At 42.6% G+C, this 19,838-nt stretch overlaps 1 protein-coding gene across 1 annotated transcript; it reads left to right on the forward strand.

Moving 5' to 3' along the window:
- The first annotated feature begins 639 nt into the window (after positions 1-639).
- LOC139445214 (equilibrative nucleobase transporter 1-like) lies at positions 640-19,648 on the forward strand. The gene is made up of 10 exons (XM_071226351.1): positions 640-1,139; positions 6,728-6,774; positions 8,885-8,961; positions 11,137-11,229; positions 12,278-12,419; positions 13,242-13,457; positions 15,348-15,449; positions 16,986-17,175; positions 17,572-17,686; positions 19,333-19,648. The coding sequence occupies exons 1-10, from the start codon at positions 721-723 to the stop codon at positions 19,441-19,443; spliced, it is 1,512 nt and encodes a 503-aa protein (XP_071082452.1). The 5' UTR covers positions 640-720; the 3' UTR covers positions 19,444-19,648.
- The last annotated feature ends 190 nt before the right edge of the window (positions 19,649-19,838 follow it).

Raw genomic sequence — 19,838 nt, forward strand, 5'->3', positions numbered from 1 at the left:
AGACAAAGAGACAATAGCGTTGCCCTTGACATGGGGCTTATGGATGTGATTACAGACACGGCCCGGGGAAAATGGATTAAGGCTATAAATGTCATAATGTGAAATGCTGTGTTAGACAATGGTTCAACTGACCGCCGTTACGCATGGATTACATTATGTTAAAATAGTTCAGATTTCCTAAACGATACTGTACAAAAAGGGTTGTTGTTCAGAAGCTACAATTCTTTAACATTGCGTTGTCCAGAGTGCAGTTAAGTCACTCTGTGACATAGAGTTGAGTTGGGATTGGTGTCAGGGCTGTAACATACTTTGCTACACGTGATCCCATTAATGCCCCCTTCTATGTGTGTGTGGATGCTTGTATTAGTCCGGACTGATGCCGACTTATAGTGCTAGCACACTGAGATACAATGCCGCAGTTTAACATGAATAGCGTGTTGCGTAAGTGATTGTGAGTTCCCCTAGAGGCGCTTATCCCAGGCAACAGCGCGATTAGCAATACGTTACGCTAATACGAAAACCTTTCAACCCGGGATATAGGTCACATCAATCTCGATAGTACAGTTGGCTCTAGAACTACGATAAGCAAACAGCTGACCGTCTGTTTAGCGACAGGTTCCGCGTGGCAGTGAATACGATCTTTGCATTTCAACTCACGTCGTGAAGTATTCTGAACTATGACTGTGACACATTTTATCCACTGAACCGGATTCTACAAGCATGGACTCATGCAGCACCATCGACAGCACAGAGACGCTGAGTCTCTTGAAAACGGACAGATCACAGCTACTACCTTTATGGAAACGTGTGTTATACCTGGCATGGGTTTTCTTCGAATGCCTGTTGTTTTGTGGCGTAATGTATGGATGGGCTTCCCTCGTGTATATTCTGAAATATGATGGAATATATGCCGATTTGTGTGATAACGATCCTAACAATTCTTCAGGACACAGTGGGGTCAATGATTCCTGGATTTTCAAAGATGGCGGCATTCAGGACACGGGTGTCGTCTGCCATGCACAGGATAGCGAGTTTGATCTCGTATTCACCATCGCCTCCAGCGCAGGTGCACTGACGTCGCTCTTGACAGGTCATATCAACTTTAAATACGGAACACGTATCACCAGGATATTGTCCATGTAAGATCTCTTTTAAGTTAAACTCACCGTCATTTTACTCCTTGGGGGGGGGGGGGGGGGGGGGGGGGGGGGGGGGGGGGGGGTGGGGGGGGGGGGGGGGGGGGGGGGGGGGGGTGTGGTGGGGGGGGGGTGGGGACGGGCACGGGGGCCCCAGTCTCTAAGGCGCCGCGATTCGCTGTGCAGAGTTGCGTATATTGGGCACGCCAGAAATCTATGACTGTTGGTTCGAATCACGGTTCGCCCCGAATATGTTTCTAGGTTTGTCAGCACCATACCCGTGCTCGTAGGTTTCACCGAAGTGGGATTGATATATGGGAACAGTATAATATATGTATATTATATGTATATTACATGTCCCCAAGGTAATACACAAACGCGTCCAAAATAAACCGAAGTAGACTAGAACGTATCCATGAATTGGAACAAGCTGGCTTCATGACAGCTTTCACGAGACTTTAGGTTTGACTGTTTTCTGGTAAAGTTTGGATTGTGCGTCGGTGGTATTGGCAAGTCCTTAAAAAGCAAGTTCACTCACAACCGCAACCAGGTTTCGGGCACACCTTTTCACGATAAAACAAGATAACGAGATTGGTGGGTCGACGTGTTTTCAACGAAGAACTGTGTTACCTGCATATTTTTGACCTGTTAAATGTAGCACCAAATCTCCACGTTGCACAGCTCTTAAACTGAAACACGCCATTTCTATCTCCATTCTGCCATGGTGAAGAGTGAAGCTGTTTCGGTTGATTTCCCAACTCTGTTTCACTTTGGGTTACCTACCTGAGTTGACAGGCCGTAATGTAGCCAAAATACAACCTATTCTGACATGCCGGGATATAGTTGAAATGCTATTATAACATGCCGTGTAAAGCTGAAATACTATTATTCTATTATGCCATGATATAACTGAAATACTCCTTCAACCTGCCATGATATAACTGAAATACTCCTTCAACCTGCCATGATATAACTGAAATACTCTTATGACATGCTGTTATATAACTGAAACACTAGTTTGACATGCCATGGTATAGCTGAAATACCATTCTAACATTTACGTGGCGTCATTTAACAATTCTTGATATCTTTTCGTCATTTCAACCGTTATGATTTTAATTGAAATCGAATTTTCAGATTTCGAAAATATAACACGAAACACAACAAGCCTAGTTTTTATATAAAAAAAATAATGTTCGAATTCTTATTACCCGACATAATTGGAACGTTTAAGGGACGGTTAGAATCACCCACCCATTCAATAACCATGGCGGGTATCATGTAGACCGGTGCTGACCCCCACCGTCTCACAGGACAGGTTACGCCAGAGCCGACTTGTGCAGAAGGACCTCAGCGCTAAGACTAGAGTAACTCCTACACTTTAACATAGGTTTACACATACATGATCCAGTGGTGGGTTTCAATCTCCTTAACGATTATAAATTCGTAAATTGTAAGGGTGACCAGGCAGGTAATAATGAAGGTGGAGGTGAGGTGAGGTGTGGTGAAATTGGGTTTAACGTCGCGTCCAAGATTATTGCACTTATATAGCGACGTGTGTGTGTGTGTGTGTGTGTGTGTCTGTGTGGCTGCTTGTACTAGTCCGGACTGATGCCGATTTATAGCGCTAGTCCACTGAGATACCATGCCGCAGTTTAACATGAATAGTGAGTGAGTTAATGCTTTACGTCACATCGGCAATATTTCAGCCATATCGTGACGATTAACATGAATACCCCACTCAGACACAGTATACTGACTCCGAGCCGACCAGTCCTTGCTTTAGCCCCTTAATGCCGAGCGCCAGACAGGGTAACAACAAGTACCATCTTTTAACGTCTTTTGGTATGACGCGGCCGGGGACCGAACCCCGGACCTTCCGCTCTCCGGGCGGACGCTCTACCACTAGACCATAATGAAGGTAGAAAACATCATAACTTACTAATCTGGTGGTATGTGTTTAACAAAATTACTGTACGCGAATTGCCAATGAGACCCTTCTTTACCAAAGAGCTGTATCCGCGCTTGTTATAAATAGTTGTAGCGTTAAGATCGCGATGTGCATGTGGGTTCTGATGAAGCGGTTTGCCTTCCATGTTACCAGAGCTAAGTCTCTTATCTGACACCTTTCGGAGGACAGCAGACTCCTAACCAACTTTAAAAGTCGTATGACAGTCATGTTATAGGGCAAGGTCGTTCTGTCGGTCATGTTATCATCGCGTCCGTGTAGATTGACTTTTAATGCATTGTCTTCAACTTTCCGAGTTATTACGTCACATTGACATTACTGAGTACATGTATGCATGGCTGCACACAAGATCCGTCTTCTTGGACTTACGCCGTGTATTAGGCCACTGGATAAATACTGAGGATCGACCATTTTATATCCTGGTGGAAAAGGGAGGGGCAGGGTATGCAAGGATCTGATGATCATGGGTACGTACCCTGGACTCATGTGATTATGAACATTGGTTCGTCAGCAACATACACGTTCTTGTGGATCTCACCATGTGGTAAACGTCTTCTTTGGGCAGTCCTCCCATAATAAAACGAGACGCCTTGATATAAATGAAGTATTGTTAAACTCATTCCATCAGCTAATAACACGACCTTGAATAACAACGTATAAAAGGCAAGGGTAGAGGTAAGGTCAACTTGTGATAAATTACACCCGGATTATCACATATTTGACGTTTCAGGCAAACAGGTCTTTCAGTGATGGCCAGGCAAATATTTATGTAGCGATCTCGCCTGACAATCCGACACGGGACATGACATCTTTGTTTGCACGATGTTAAGGCGTTTGTTGCAAGAAGGTCATTTATCATTGGGTGTTAGTTACTCCGTCCTGCGTTTAAAAGTATGTCTTTATTGTATCTTGCTGAAGTCTTTGAGTGAATCAAAAGCAAGTGCTCATGGAAATGAAAAAACCCCGTTTTGATGGATTTAATAATCGACACAAAGCATTACGTAGATGTAAATACGAAATAACAAAACAACTGGAAAAGTACTTGTCTGGATTTGCTAGTTTATCTCAGTGCTCAATACAAAATGTACTTTACAGGAGGTAATTTGTAGGCACTTTCAACATTCAAAAATAAAACTAAGTCCAAATTGACATGGCAGAAACAGGCTATAGGCATTATGCAAATAAGCCAGGAAAACAGCTATGTTTATGTACATAATGATAATGACATGTAAGTTGTTGTTTGAGAAGGGAATATGTTACTTTTACGTTCTGATATTTTGACGATGATTCACTATCCCACAATGCCACTCACAAATCACTAACCACTGACAAATCACATGCACGTGGGTTTCAAGCACCTGTTTTCACCTGTCGTCAAGGTGTCAAAGGTCATGGACATTCACCTTGATCTACTAACACCTGGTTATGCTCAGTTTCACAAAAGTCTGTTTTGTTCATATTTTTACACACTTTTACGTGTAAAAAGACATAAAACCTTTGATACGCTGCATTTGTGCCAAGGCCCAATTAGTTCTAATTCAGTTGTTTGAATATTTATATATTTTGTATATTAACTGCATTTATTTAAAATCTGAGATACAAAAAACAGGTTTTTTTTTCATTTCCGTGAATACTTTAGTTAGGTTAACGCCACTTGTAGCGACATCTAACAATATGACGGCGAAAGACACCAGAAATTGGTTTCACATAGTCATCTCTTTTCTGTTCTATTTGCACAGTGTAATCGTGTGGAGAATCAAACCCATGCCATCGGCGTGACGAGCAAACGCTTTAACCACGACGCTACCCGACCGCCCGAACAACTTAGAAATTAGAGGAGTTTCTATATGTGTTAGCTTAATACATAGAGGTTATCACGCAAGTGTGTTTGGGGATGGTAAATATCCTGCATTAGGAATAAACATTGTATTTAGCGAGCCTTGAATGACAAGGGCGACGCCATGTTCGTTTATAAACAGTGAAAGTAGTCCCTACTTGACCTTTGATATTTGCATCTCTATCCGCATATGACCCCAACGGATATCGTTTTTATCCGTTGGCTTTATCCTGCCGAGAAACCTACCCCTTATATGATAAATGTTCTTATTTGCAGATGATATCTTTCGTGAAGGTATTTTCTGAAGTAATATTTAATGTATCATAAAGTATGTCGCTCAATCTGTTGTAATAAATGCTGTAAATATTGTGTGTTTAGTTGCCCTGGATAGACATGTTGGTTTTAAGTTATTCAGGTGAATGTGGGCGTTATCCATTATATCTTTATGCATACAAAAGAGTTATTGGTTATTGGATAAGGTTATTGAGTATGTCCGATTGTCGCTTTCCAAAGAAATGTTATTATATGATGCTTCAGGCAGAAAGTAATGGTAAAATTAATTGGGTTTCAAAATGTAAATCTTTATTGTTCGGTTTGGGTTTTGGCTCTGTATGGGAAAACCAGTGTAAAAGTCATCCTCATTCGTTTTGTCGGAACTTATGTCGCGTCTGAAATGTAGTTATGAACAGGATTGGCATAGTCTTCTGGAAAAGGGTAGTAAATATTTCTCTTATTCTCTATTCAATGTATCGTTTGGTACAGAGTTGTATCTTAGCTGTGTGACCGTCAGTAAATTGAGAGTGGTGCTTGCTCGGTTTAGATGATTTTCGCACCAGCTGTGTGTTGAAACTGGGAGATATGCTGATATCCCACGTAACAGAAGACAATGTTGTGTTTGTAATGCTGGGTACGTGGAGGACGAGTTTCATTTCTTGTTAGTTTGCTCCGGTTATAACAAGTTACTGGTGGATCACTTACCACAGAAATATTGTAAATATCCGACACAATTTTAATATCATTAACTGATTGTAAATTAATTAAACGTCTAGCTATCTATATCTATCAAGCGATGTTACTTCGTGGAACATTATTGTCAGAACAATATGATTTGTGTACATCACCTCCATTGTAATACAAATGTAACTATGGGCCGATGGCCTACACTTACGAAATAAACCGAATTGAATAGTTACTCAGGTTAGACTTGCAGGAAAAGATATCCTGGATAGACATGCTAGTGTTTAGGTAGCCTGGATAGGTATGTTTAGTTAGCCTGTATAGACATGTTTAGTTGCCCTGTATAGCCATGTTTAGTTACCCTGGATGGACATGTTTAGTTGCCCTGGATGGACATGTTTAGTTGCCCTGGATAGACATGTTTAGTTAGCCTGGATGGACATGTTTAGTTGCCCTGGATAGCCATGTTTAGTTAGCCTGGATAGACATGTTATGTGCCCTGGATAGCCATGTTTAGTTAGGCTGGATAGACATGTTTATTTGCCCTGGATAGAGGACATGTTTAGTTGCCCTGGATAGCCATGTTTAGTTGTCCTTGATAGACATTTTTAGTTGTCCTTGATAGACATGTTTAGTAAGCCTGGATAGACACATTAGAGTTTAGTTACCCTAGTGTTATGTTTGTTTATGTAAGGGTTTATCCAACTTCAATCTCATTAAAATCGTTCTGACCTGACCCGTAACGAGATGTCCTCAAACTTTGTTTAGCGGTAGCGAGAACTAAGATCTGATTTTAATGAGACTGATTCAACTTGGTATCTGTTTCAGAGTTCTGTTTATGTCGGGATCCCTCTTGCTGGCATTTGAGAGCAAAGGTAGGCATATGTTATAGCAGCTTATGTATTGAATAATAACAGCTTCTGCACTGTAATATCAGCTTGTCCACTATTCTACAGCAGCTTATACACTGTGTTATTTCGGCTGACACACTGTTTTATGGCAAGGGCGTTAACTGGCTATTAAACTCCAGCTTCCATCCTTGCCGAAGGCTGGAATTTCCAGGCAGGATTGGCGCGCCACCCGAGGCTATTACTTTCTATGTCCCTCCTATGGACCAATCAGATTCCATCTCACATATCCCATGCATTTGTTCAAACAAAATGGCGGCGCCCAGTCAAGACGATCTGATCGATAATCAAAATCTACTTAAGAAAGAAAGAACCACGAGGGGCGCAGCACCGTGTGGTTAATTCTCCCTACAGTGCATTATTGTACGATAAACAACGACCACGAGTCGTTTATTGCTTATGAAGATATCAACATTATGTACATCCACTTAAAGGACGATGATAAAGTGTAAATTCTTTAACGACATTTATCCGTATTTAAATAATGACGACTCCCTCAATAAAATCTGACCTCGGCAATGTCGGACAAGTCCATTTTAGGCACAGGTGGTATTTCCCGCATATTCTCACAATCTTAATGTCGATTACCTGTACCTTATCTCTAAATATCTCTACTGCGTTAGGATGCGATCGTTCAGTTTTCGAGTTTATCTGGGTTGCCAAGCTACATCTATGGGGAACAACTCACTTGACACTCCCTTCTTAAAAAAAGGTCGTCCAATAAACGACGTCATCAAGTTTCGAGCGCATGTTCGAATCTCCAGAAATGACGTCATGATAGAACAGTGTTTTATCCTGAAATAAACCACGCTTCGTTCTTCATTGTTCTTTGCGATTTAACGCGTTGCTATCTATAAATTGTAATAAAATGGATCTTAGCCCGCGAAGCACATCAAATCACTTAAGCACCTTCATTAAAAACATCAAAAGATTGTCAAAATATCTGTCGACGCCCAGTTGACGGTACATATGCTTTGCAAATCCTGCAGTCGACCGAAATCTACACGTTTGAATCCATGTTGTTTACCAACCGGATGTCCACAAAGTAACCTTAGCACTTAGATGATCGTAACTCCCATACTTAAACATAGGCTTACGATAGTCTTAGCACTAAGATCGCTTTGTGCAAGTGGGCCCAGTTCGTTATGCGATTACGTGCACCATGCTTAGGCTCGTTAGTCCAGCCTTGTTCGGCAAGGGTTGAAAGTGGACTTTTATAGTCAGTTAACTCTCTTGCCTCGGGAAGATGCAAGCTGACACGCCATGATATAACTTGAATACTGTTCAAAGCGCCATAAAACCTCACTCACTCACTATACATAGTTTTTTTTCAGCTTATGCAATATGTTATATCAGTGTTATATCACTGTGTTATATCAACTGTATATTCACATTGTTATGTCAGCTTATAGACTATGTATAACGGTTTATTGTATTTCTTTGGGGCGGTGGGGGTACCCTAGCACTCAGAAGGCCTGGGTTCGATTCCCCTCATGTGTAACGATCGATCAGGTAATCTAACAATGACTCTAATATGCCTTTTGTTCACTACAAATATATCATTTGTTGGAGTGGTCGAGTTGCCTAGTGGTTAAAGCGTTTGGTCGTCATTCTGAAGACCCGGGTTTGATTACCGACATGGGTACAATGTGTGAGGCCTATTTCTGATGTACCCCGCAGGGATATTGCTGGAATATTGCTAAAAACGGCGTAAAACCAAACTCACTCACTAATTATAGTGTTTCATTAGATACTACACTGTTACATCTGCTCATGCACAAGAGCTCCTGAACAGTGTTGCAGCTGGCAGTACTCTCTGTACATTGATCAGATCAAGGTTACCCCAGTATCTATTCGTTGATCTTTGTTAAAGGTAAATTTACTGCTTCAAACCAAACATGTTTTCTCTGAAACGAGGAGCCGTTCAGTCTATGTATGTTTTCACGTTTGTGTGTGTGTGTATGTGTGCGTGCGTCTGTACTGAACCAAAATTTAAAAATGTCCAGTAATTAATCAGTGTACTTTTATAATAAAATGACTGAATTATTTCAACTCAACTGCTCTGTTCTATTGTCAGAACTGCCCTGGCTTGTCTTCCCTGGTCTCACGCTGCTAGGTATAGGTGGCATACCGCTGTTGGTAACCAGTACACAGGTAAGGGAATATCACTGCTTGGAGGCATACCGCTGTTGGTGACCAGTACACAGGTAGGGAATATCACTGCTTGGAGGCATACCGCTGTTGGTGACCAGTACACAGGTGAGGGAATATCACTGTTTGGAGGCATACCGCTGTTGGTGACCAGTACACAGGTGAGGGAATATCACTGCTTGGAGGCATACCGCTGTTGGTGACCAGTACACAGGTAATGGAATATCACTGCTTGGAGGCATACCGCTGTTGGTGACCAGTACACAGGTGAGGGAATAGCACTGCTTGAAGGCATACTGCTGTTGGTGACCAGTACATAGGTGAGGGAATAGCACTGCTTGAAGGCATACTGCTGTTGGTGACCAGTACACATGTGAGGGAATATCACTGCTTGAAGGCATACCGCTGTTGGTGACCAGTAAACAGGTAGGGAATATCACTGCTTGGAGACATACCGCTGTTGGTGACCAGTACACAGGTGAGGGAATATCACTGCTTGGATCCATACTGCTGTTGGTGACCAGTGTACAGGTAAGGGAATATCACTGCTTGCAATTAGAGGCATACCGCTGTTGGTGACCAGTACACAGGTGAGGGAATATCACTGCTTGGAGGCATACCGCTGTTGGTGACCAGTACACAGGTAAGGGAATATCACTGCTTGGAGGCATACCGCTGTTGGTGACCAGTACACAGATAAGGGAATATCACTGCTTGAAGGCATACTGCTGTTGGTGACCAGTACACAGGTAATGGAATATCACTGCTTGGAGGCATACCGCTGTTGGTGACCAGTACACAGGTGAGGGAATATCACTGCTTGGAGGCATACCGCTGTTGGTGACCAGTACACAGGTAAGGGAATATCACTGCTTGGAGGCATACCGCTGTTGGTGACCAGTACACAGATAAGGGGATATCACTGCTTGGAGGCATACTGCTGTTGGTGACCAGTACACAGGTGAGGGAATAGCACTGCTTGAAGGCATACTGCTGTTGGTGACCAGTACATAGGTGAGGGAATAGCACTGCTTGAAGGCATACTGCTGTTGGTGACCAGTACACATGTGAGGGAATATCACTGCTTGAAGGCATACCGCTGTTGGTGACCAGTAAACAGGTAGGGAATATCACTGCTTGGAGACATACCGCTGTTGGTGACCAGTACACAGGTGAGGGAATATCACTGCTTGGATCCATACTGCTGTTGGTGACCAGTGTACAGGTAAGGGAATATCACTGCTTGCAATTAGAGGCATACCGCTGTTGGTGACCAGTACACAGGTGAGGGAATATCACTGCTTGGAGGCATACCGCTGTTGGTGACCAGTACACAGGTAAGGGAATATCACTGCTTGGAGGCATACCGCTGTTGGTGACCAGTACACAGATAAGGGAATATCACTGCTTGAAGGCATACTGCTGTTGGTGACCAGTACACAGGTAATGGAATATCACTGCTTGGAGGCATACCGCTGTTGGTGACCAGTACACAGGTGAGGGAATATCACTGCTTGGAGGCATACCGCTGTTGGTGACCAGTACACAGGTAAGGGAATATCACTGCTTGGAGGCATACCGCTGTTGGTGACCAGTACACAGATAAGGGGATATCACTGCTTGGAGGCATACTGCTGTTGGTGACCAGTACACAGGTAATTGAATATCACTGCTTGGAGGCATACCGCTGTTGGTGACCAGTACACAGGTAAGGGAATATCACTGATTGGGGGCATACCGCTGTTGGCGAACAGACATAGGTAAGGGCATATCACTGCTTGGAGGCATTCCGCGGTTGGTGACCAGTACACAGGTAAGGGATATCACTGCCTGGAGGCATACCGCTGATGGCGACCAGACACAGGTAAGGGAATATCACTGCTTGGGGGCATACCGCTGTTGGCGACCCGACATTGCTCATAATAGTCATTAAAATATTTACCCCTCCCTAGAAAAACTCGATTCCTCAGTCGGGAACAATATGGGAGGCTTATTCCAGACGCCATATGAACAGGATCGTCTACTAAAAACTTGTTTACAAAGAACATCATTCATAAAATTATCGTACATTCAATTTCAATTAAATACGGTCTAAAAGGTTTCACTCTATGTGTAATTCTGTGTGCTGTCACACTGTCCCTAGTTAAGATACTGTCACAGCTCTGTTTTCTTTGTCAGATCTCCAACCTGTTTCCCAGGCACAGTTCTGCGGTTGTTGGTTTGCTCAACGGAGCCTTCGATGCCTCAGCCGGTGTCCTTCTGGTTGTCAAGGTACAGCTTCCATCAGAATTCTAGGGCGACGCAGGGTAGATGGGATTGCTAAGAGGGATAGACTCACTCTCTCATTCACTCGTTCACTCACTAATGGCCCCATTTCACTACGACCACGAATATCCCGAATCACCCCGAATCTCAATCATTTTTGAAGTTCTTAAATGAATCTTATTTAATTCCCAAACATTCGAACAGTTCGTGGGAGTTCGTCGAATCTGCGAGAAAGTTTTTGTTTGTCAAAAACTTTCGTGGAAGGGTTCCCAAAATGCAATTTCGTGGCAGTATCGTAATTAATTCTTATGTTCCGTAACAGCTTCGTATTAGTTTCTTTGCATTCTTGGCTATTCTTAGCGATTCGTGGCTCCCAAAATGTCTTGTCCTCAACCCAAAAACATCCCGAAACAGCCACGAATGTCCCGAGTCAACTACGAATCGTGTAATGATTAAGTAAGAACAACACGATCCCCCAAAGACCAGGACCAGAGCAACACGTGGTCTCCGTTGAACTTCCATGGTGGAAATGATGGGTTGGCCGGCCTTTCGGGACACAAGAACATGCCGAAGTGTCAAGAAAAGTACCGATTTTCGCAAACTACTCGTAAATACGTCGTATTAATCGTATTTTATTCTTTGCGATCGTCATGCATTCGTACAAGCATTTTGCATATTCGTAGCTTAGTCATAGGTGATTCCTACAATTCGTGCATGATCCGTACATGAATCTGGCATTCATCATATTTTTTTCAACCCGATTAGCCACGAGTTTCCGTAAATCCGTCGTATGTTTGTCGTAACTGCTTCGTACCTCCTACCGATTCCCCACGAAAGTTTGCATTATTGGCCGAATCATCACGAATTTCGAAATATTCCGATTCGGACTGATTCGGGATATTCGTGGTCGTAGTGTTAGACCTCTATGACAATTGGTGTGGTAGCATCATACGGGTGCCTGCAGGTTTCCCCTAAGGTTAAGTTGACCTCAGATATACCTGTATCTGTGTTTATTAGTATAAAGTTAAATGAAGGGCGAGGTCCTGTGTTCCAGATAGCGTTTGACAATGGCATCTCCCGCAAGAACTGCTTCCTGTTCCTTACCGGCCTCAACGTCACCGTTCTCGTCAGCACTTTCATCATCTACCCCCGCTGGTTCATCAAGAAACACAAACCCTACAAGAAAGGCGACCCCGGTAAGGGCTTAACCATTTAATTTTGATATCCTTGGGGGAGGGCTGTGTGTGTATTAGTTGCACTACCAAATACGAATACCACCAGGTATCATCATCATCATCATCATCATTATCATCATCATCATTCTTGACCGCCTCTGTGGTCTTGTGGGGCGGTTGTGTAGCCAAGTGGTTAAAGCGTTCGCTCGTCACGCCGAAGACCCGGGCTCGATTCCTGACATGGGTACAGTGTGTGAAGCTCATTTCTGGTGTCCCCCGCCGTGATATTGCTGAAATAGCTAATAGCGGCGTAATACATCACTCACCCACTATGGTCTTGTGGATAGAGCCTCTGCCAGGAGAGTTCGGTGCTTTCATCCCCGGCCGCGCCAATGGTCATACCAAAAGACGTTGAAAGATTTACATGATGTTAGCCTGTCTGGCGATCAGGGGGATAAAACAAGTACAGGTTTGCTTGGAGTTATTAAACTGTGAGTGGGGTGTCCATGTTTTTTGTTTTTTGTGTGTGTGTTTTTTTTGGTTTTTTTTTACAGCATTGTACTAGTTTCTCAGTGGGCTAGAACGATAAAACTGGCAATACTCCGTGATGGCACGTCGCCATAAAACGTGCAGTATCCTTGTAAAAGTCGCAGTCATAGTGGTATGCAGTCTTACACGCTCCCTCCATCGTGCTCCAGACGACGGAGGCGGTAGTGTCGCCTTGTGGCCACATGTTAAAATGTCATCAGCCCGTTTCTGGTGACCCCCGGCGTGATATTGCTGTTATAATGCTTCACACAGCGTAAAACCACACTCACTCACTCACTCACTCACTCACTCCAGACGACGAGGTGAACGCCAACGAGGAGCAGGAGGTGACGGAGAAGGAGCTGAGTATTGAAGCGTCCCAGAGCCAGACCAACGTCAAGGAGTCCATCATGTCCCCCATCTTCATCTTCCACCTCGTCTGGTTCAGTATCCTCTTCCTCCACTTCACCTACTTCGTCTCCTCACTCAACTCCTGGCTAAATCACGTGCTGAACAGGGACAGGGAGAAAGGTAACACGATCTCAACTGCCGAGCAAAAGAAAGTATACGCCCATGTTTGATGGTGGCTTAGACTGAGACAAACGAGAACGAGTAACTCGATGGTCGAGAACGGGTTACTCGATGGTCGAGGCGGGTTACTCGATGGTCGAGGACGGGTTACTCGATGGTCGAGGCGGGTTACTCGATGGACGAGGACGGGTTACTCGATGGTCGAGAACGGGTTACTCGATGGTCGAGGACGGATTACTCGATGGTCGAGGCGGGTTACTCGATGGACGAGGACGGGTTACTCGATGGTCGAGGACGGATTACTCGATGGTCGAGAACGGGTTACTCGATGGTCGAGGACGGATTACTCGATGGTCGAGGCGGGTTACTCGATGGTCGAGAACGGGTTACTCGATGGTCGAGGACGGATTACTCGATGGTCGAGAACGGGTTACTCGATGGTCGAGAACGGGTTACTCGATGGTCGAGGACGGGTTACTCGATGGTGGAGGACGGGTTACTCGATGGTCGAGGACTGGTTACTCGATGGTCGAGGCGGGTTACTCGATGGACGAGGACGGGTTACTCGATGGTCGAGAACGGGTTACTCGATGGTCGAGGACGGATTACTCGATGGTCGAGGCGGGTTACTCGATGGTCGAGAAATTGTTACTCGATGGTCGAGGACGGGTTACTCGATGGTCGAGAAATGTTTTTTATTTTATTTTGCTCGGCAGTTTTGTTTTTCACTTTCGCGTCTCTCACGTGCATTAGTTCGTTCTTCACTGTCGGATCTCTCATGTGCTGTAAGTTCGTCCTTCAGGGTTACGTATGTATTACGTTTCTCCGTACACGCCAACAGTGTAGAGTGTTCTGGCCAACCAAATTACGTCAGACTCTTTATTATGAATGAAATAACCAAAAAACATCCTGAACAATCAGATTACAGCTCTCGATTCTAAGTGTACAAACTTGGTTTTCAGGTTTAGATGAATTACGTCATTTTGAGTTGATAATAATAATTATAATATCTAAACCTAGACTTTCATGTCGCCTTCATCTTCATGTAGATTCTGGGGTTGTCGGGTAGCCTAGTGGTTAAAGCGTTCGCTCGTCACGCCTAAGACCCGGGTTCGATTCCCGACATGGGTACAATGTGTGAAGCTCATTTCTGGTGTCCCCCGCTGTGATATTGCTGGAATATTGCTAAAAGCGGCGTAAAACCATACTCACTCACACTCATGTAGATTCTACGAATCTTTCCAAAGTTTTGAACAGATATTCTCTGTATGTGTCCCATTGGGTAATGAAATTCAATGACATCTCCATGAAGATCCTGATAAGAATAGGTCTTCAGCAACCCACGCTTGTTATAAGAGGCGACTAACGGGATCGGGTGGTCAGACTCGCTGACTTGGTTGATGCATGTCATCGTATCCCAATTGTGTGGATCCATGCTCTTGATCTCGAGCATGGCCAAGACTCGATTATTTACAGATCAACACCGCATAGCTGGATTATGGCTGAGTGTGGCTTTAAACAATAAACAAACAAAATGACTGGCTGGTTCATTTTAATGAGACATACATAAGTTTCCACCGTCACTATGTGAAAACATCCAACTCGTGTATATTACATAATGGAGAAGTCATGATGTTCTGTTGATTCTGGAAGGGGCTGACTGATTCTACTCCCAGAACCATCCAATTCCAGTGATTTCTCCGATTTAAACCATGTTATGCTTGATATATAATTTCTTAACATTTTGCATGATGACCTGTAGTTTTTGAAGTTTGTTCAGAACGGCGAGTGAATTCTGGCTCAGAATCAACTGCAACAATAGTATGACGTCACCATACTGGCTTGATCTGAATGACCGACGGTGTACTATGGTTGTCATTGATGTTGCAGTGAGCTACTACACCAACGTGCACCTCTACTCCCTCATGCCCGCCATCATCGTCGCCTGGTTGGCGGGACTCGTCTTCGACGGCGCGAAGAGGTTCTACAGAGGTGAGGTTTGGGAACGCGGTATGTTTATATACTATTCAACTTTGGACTGGGGCTTCCTGATATTTCTTGATATTCCGAAATGTCCAAATGAAAAGTTGAATGGTATATGCCCTGAGAGACACAGATATGTTTAAGATGCTCCATAGTTCGTCAAGGGTGGAAACTGGACATTTATAGTCTGTTAACGCCCTTGTCTCGGGAAGATGATCCCGCAAATGTAGATGCAGGTACTTTATTTCCCGATGTGAAGGATGTGATAAGTCTAATTCAGTAAAATCTCCTCTGTGGTCTTACGCAATCTCAAAGTCGAAGGGAGCCTAGATTTCCGAAAATGGATCATAACGTTGTATATTCCCGTAAAATCTCTTTGACAAGCTCTCCATCAAGTCATGTCGTTTAATACGTCGGCTTTGGGTAAAATACATTTTACACCTTAGCAGAAATAAGCTATACACTTTGAATTGGATAAAACATTCTTTGAACACAGAGAATGAAGACTAAAAACAGTGGACATTAAGTATGTGCGCATGTTATTGAATAATTTTTTTTTACAAGTCTTTCACCGTTTCACTCTGACTATTTTTTCGTGACCCGAATAATGCCGTGACAGGTGATGCCGAATGAAATCGTTAAATGACGAGCGATGACGTATGATATCGGTAAGTGACGAGGGGTGCCGAATGATAACAGTAATTTACTGTTGATGACGAATTATACCAGTAAGTGACGACTGATGATGAACGATATCGGTAAGTGACGAATGATGCCGAATGATAACAGTAATTTACTGTTGATGACGAATTATACCAGTAAGTGACGACTGATGATGAACGATATCGGTAAGTGACGAATGATGCTGAATGATAACAGTAATTTACTGTTGATGACGAATTATACCAGTAAGTGACGACTGATGATGAACGATATCGGTAAGTGACGAATGATGCTGAATGATAACAGTATTTTACTGTTGATGACGAATTATACCAGTAAGTGACGACTGATGATGAACGATATCGGTAAGTGATGAATGATGCTGAATGATAACAGTAATTTACTGTTGATGACGAATTATACCAGTAAGTGACGACTGATGATGAACGATATCGGTAAGTGACGAATGATGCTGAATGATAACAGTATTTTACTGTTGATGACGAATTATACCAGTAAGTGACGACTGATGATGAACGATATCGGTAAGTGATGAATGATGCTGAATGATAACAGTAATTTACTGTTGATGACGAATTATACCAGTAAGTGACGACTGATGATGAACGATATCGGTAAGTGACGAATGATGCTGAATGATAACAGTATTTTACTGTTGATGACGAATTATACCAGTAAGTGACGACTGATGATGAACGATATCGGTAAGTGATGAATGATGCTGAATGATAACAGTAATTTACTGTTGATGACGAATTATACCAGTAAGTGACGAGTGATGCCGAATGATATTGGTAAATGAAAGTGATGGCGAGATGACGTCAGTAAGTGACGAGTGGTGACGAATGTTACTTGTTTCAGATGACCTGAGGCCACTTCGAGGAAAGATAAGGGCATCGGTTGTACCCCTCACGATGACGTCAATAAGTGCAGTGCTCGTGTCGCTGTTAATGTTGTCTCCAGAAGAAAGTGTGTTGTATGTGACGTTCATCGCCGTCATGGTGTTTAGGGCGTTCCTCTACGCTACTGCATCGTCATTCCTCATCGCCGTGTAGGTATCTCACCAAACGCATTACCGCCCATCGTGTTCCTCCATTCATGACGACATTAATTCAAATTTGTTAAAAAAACAATGATATAAGATTTCAAAACAACATGTCCCCTTTCATACTAATTTGTAATAACGTGTATTTATTTTGGAATTAAGTACAAATAACATGAAACGTCTGATTTTCACTAGATTCCGAATGTATTCACCCAGATGTACCAAGCTCTTGTATTAGTTCTTTCAGTAAAATTACAACATTTCAGCTGAGACTGTTCTGTTTTTAAGAACTGACGACCAGCGCCAGATGTAGGACGTTTTTAGTCCTAAAAACAACAAATAAACTAGAGGTAATTTCAAAGTTCTAACAAAGTAACCCCGAGTCGTCTTCTTGTATTTCAGATTTCCACTTGAACAATTCGGAATCCTCTACAGCGCATCTCTGATTAGTGCAGGTGCACTTGCCTTTCTCCAGTATGCCATGTTTATTTGGACGCAGTACAGTGACTTCAACACGGTAACATTCAGATTCAAATGCTTTATTTCTCCATAGACCACCGACGCTGGGACAAGAGCATATAAACAGTAATAAAATAAAAAATAATTTGATATAATAGGTACAACAAGAAGGCTGTGTGCATTAAGGCTTAGAATTCAATACAAATAATGCATATTTTCATAGACGCTAACAAGCTCGTTTAGTTAAGTTCTTGATAAAAGACATTTTAATGAACACATTTGACCAAGATAAAAAATTGTGAAAGTCTTTGTTTATCAAAAGCTTGATATCGAAATATATAGTGGAATTCACCAGCTATTGACGGAGAGTTATAGAGTGAACATAGACGTTGTTCTCTTGGTACATTATTCCAGCGGCCAGTCTCGACTGGTAAATTGTGGTTATTGGTACGAAATTTTAAGAGCGGATAATAAACAGATTTTTGTAGATAGAGATACTTTTCAAATAATGACATTTCTTTAAGTAATTTAAAATAGATACCTCGAGAACTCGACAATATTGAACCTTTCCAGGACTGTAAAGAATGATCGATCAATATTCTTTCTACAGACGAGACTAGCTGTTCCGTATTGTAGTTACATAGCATCATATGCTATGAGTTTATTGAACATTCTGAATTATACAACCAAGGGTGAATATTGGAATTTACTTAAGCATCCATTTTAATGAATTAATATATTAGAGTCTTTTGAGAAGATTTCCATGTCATAATATGTCTATGCCAAAAATACAGGATCGGGTGGTCAGGCTCGCTGACTTGGTAGATGCATGTCATCGTATCCCAATTGCGTGGATCGATTCTCTTGATCTCGACCAAGACTCGATTATTTTCAGACTACCACCACATAGTTGGATTATGGCTGAGTGTGGCTTTAAACAACAAACAAACAAACAAAATGACTGACCACCTACCATATATATATTTATATATGTTTCTGGATGGTTAATTTTAATGAGACATGCATGAGTTTCCAGCGTCACTATGTGAAAACATCCAACACGATTATTTACAGACTGCAGTGATATAGCTGGAATATTGCTGTGTGCGGCATTTAACAACAAACAAATAAACAAACATTTATATTGATTTCTCAATTAAATCCGTAAGGCTTAGGCGTAAGCTGAGGGTTGTGGGTTCGAATCCCGATTCGCCCTCATTATGTTTCTAATTTGTCAGCAAAAAACTGTGCCCGTGGTTTTCACCAGTTTGGTGAACGTCTATACGTGCACGGAGTGGGCGATCCGAATCCGGGGCTCGGTTGATTGCGCGTCGATGTAGCCGGCGGGTTGGATTGCTGCTTATAATATCAATCACTGGATTGTCAGGGCCAGACAAATGTATGTTCATTCCACCATCATATAGCTGGTACAGTAAAGTACGGTTATAACGAACTCAAAGGGACTACTAATTTTAGTTCGTTTTAACCGTAGTTCGTTATAAGCATATATACAGCATAACTAAAGCAAATAGTCGGGACCAAAAAAGTAGTTCGTTATATCCGTCAGTTCGTTATTAGCATGTTCGTTATAACCGTAGTTTACTGTATATTGCTGAGTGCGACGTTAAACAACAAACAAATGTTAAAGAAACCTACCTGGATGTGTGACTCATTCAATGTATCGTGATAATGTTTCTTTTCCAGGTGAACAAGTTCCTTGCGGGAATGGCCGCCTTCACCTTGGTACATCCCCTCTATCAATACGTGTCGTGTGCTCGGTCTTCGCGGTCAAGGAGACACTACGACAAAATATGATCTCATGGGATGCAATGGATCTTATCAAGTCTTGTAGACCCATCCTAGAGTATCCAGTGTATCATGTCCCCCCTTTCTGTTATGGCAAAAAGCGCGGATACAACTTTTTCCAAAAGGAGGGGTGATCACAACTAAAGATAGAATTGTTAGATAAATGCGAATAATTTGCGTTTGCGCAACTCCTTTCTGGAAACGCATTAGATCAATACCAGCAGCAGTATCTCGAAAATACATATATTCAGTGAAATCCGAAAGTCCGATAATAATCCCGAATTAAAACATTTTTGTGAATATTTTTCCAAAATAATACTGTAGTTGCAATTGCCATGGCTCCAACACTGTCTCGGGTATATTTGTGTTCTATGAAGTTTTCATTTGCCCAGATCGAAATCTCC

The sequence above is a fragment of the Haliotis cracherodii genome, unplaced genomic scaffold (assembly GCF_022045235.1).
Source record: "Haliotis cracherodii isolate W230 unplaced genomic scaffold, xgHalCrac1.p SCAF_6, whole genome shotgun sequence".
Lineage (NCBI taxonomy): Eukaryota > Metazoa > Mollusca > Gastropoda > Lepetellida > Haliotidae > Haliotis > Haliotis cracherodii.

Coding starts and splice junctions, on each gene's coding strand:
- LOC139445214 (XM_071226351.1), top strand. CDS start 721: ATGGACTCATGCAGCACCATCGACAGCACAGAGACGCTGAGTCTCTTG. Junction 11,230..12,277: donor GTGTCCTTCTGGTTGTCAAG/GTACAGCTTCCA, acceptor CCTGTGTTCCAG/ATAGCGTTTGACAATGGCAT. Junction 15,450..16,985: donor CGCGAAGAGGTTCTACAGAG/GTGAGGTTTGGG, acceptor TACTTGTTTCAG/ATGACCTGAGGCCACTTCGA.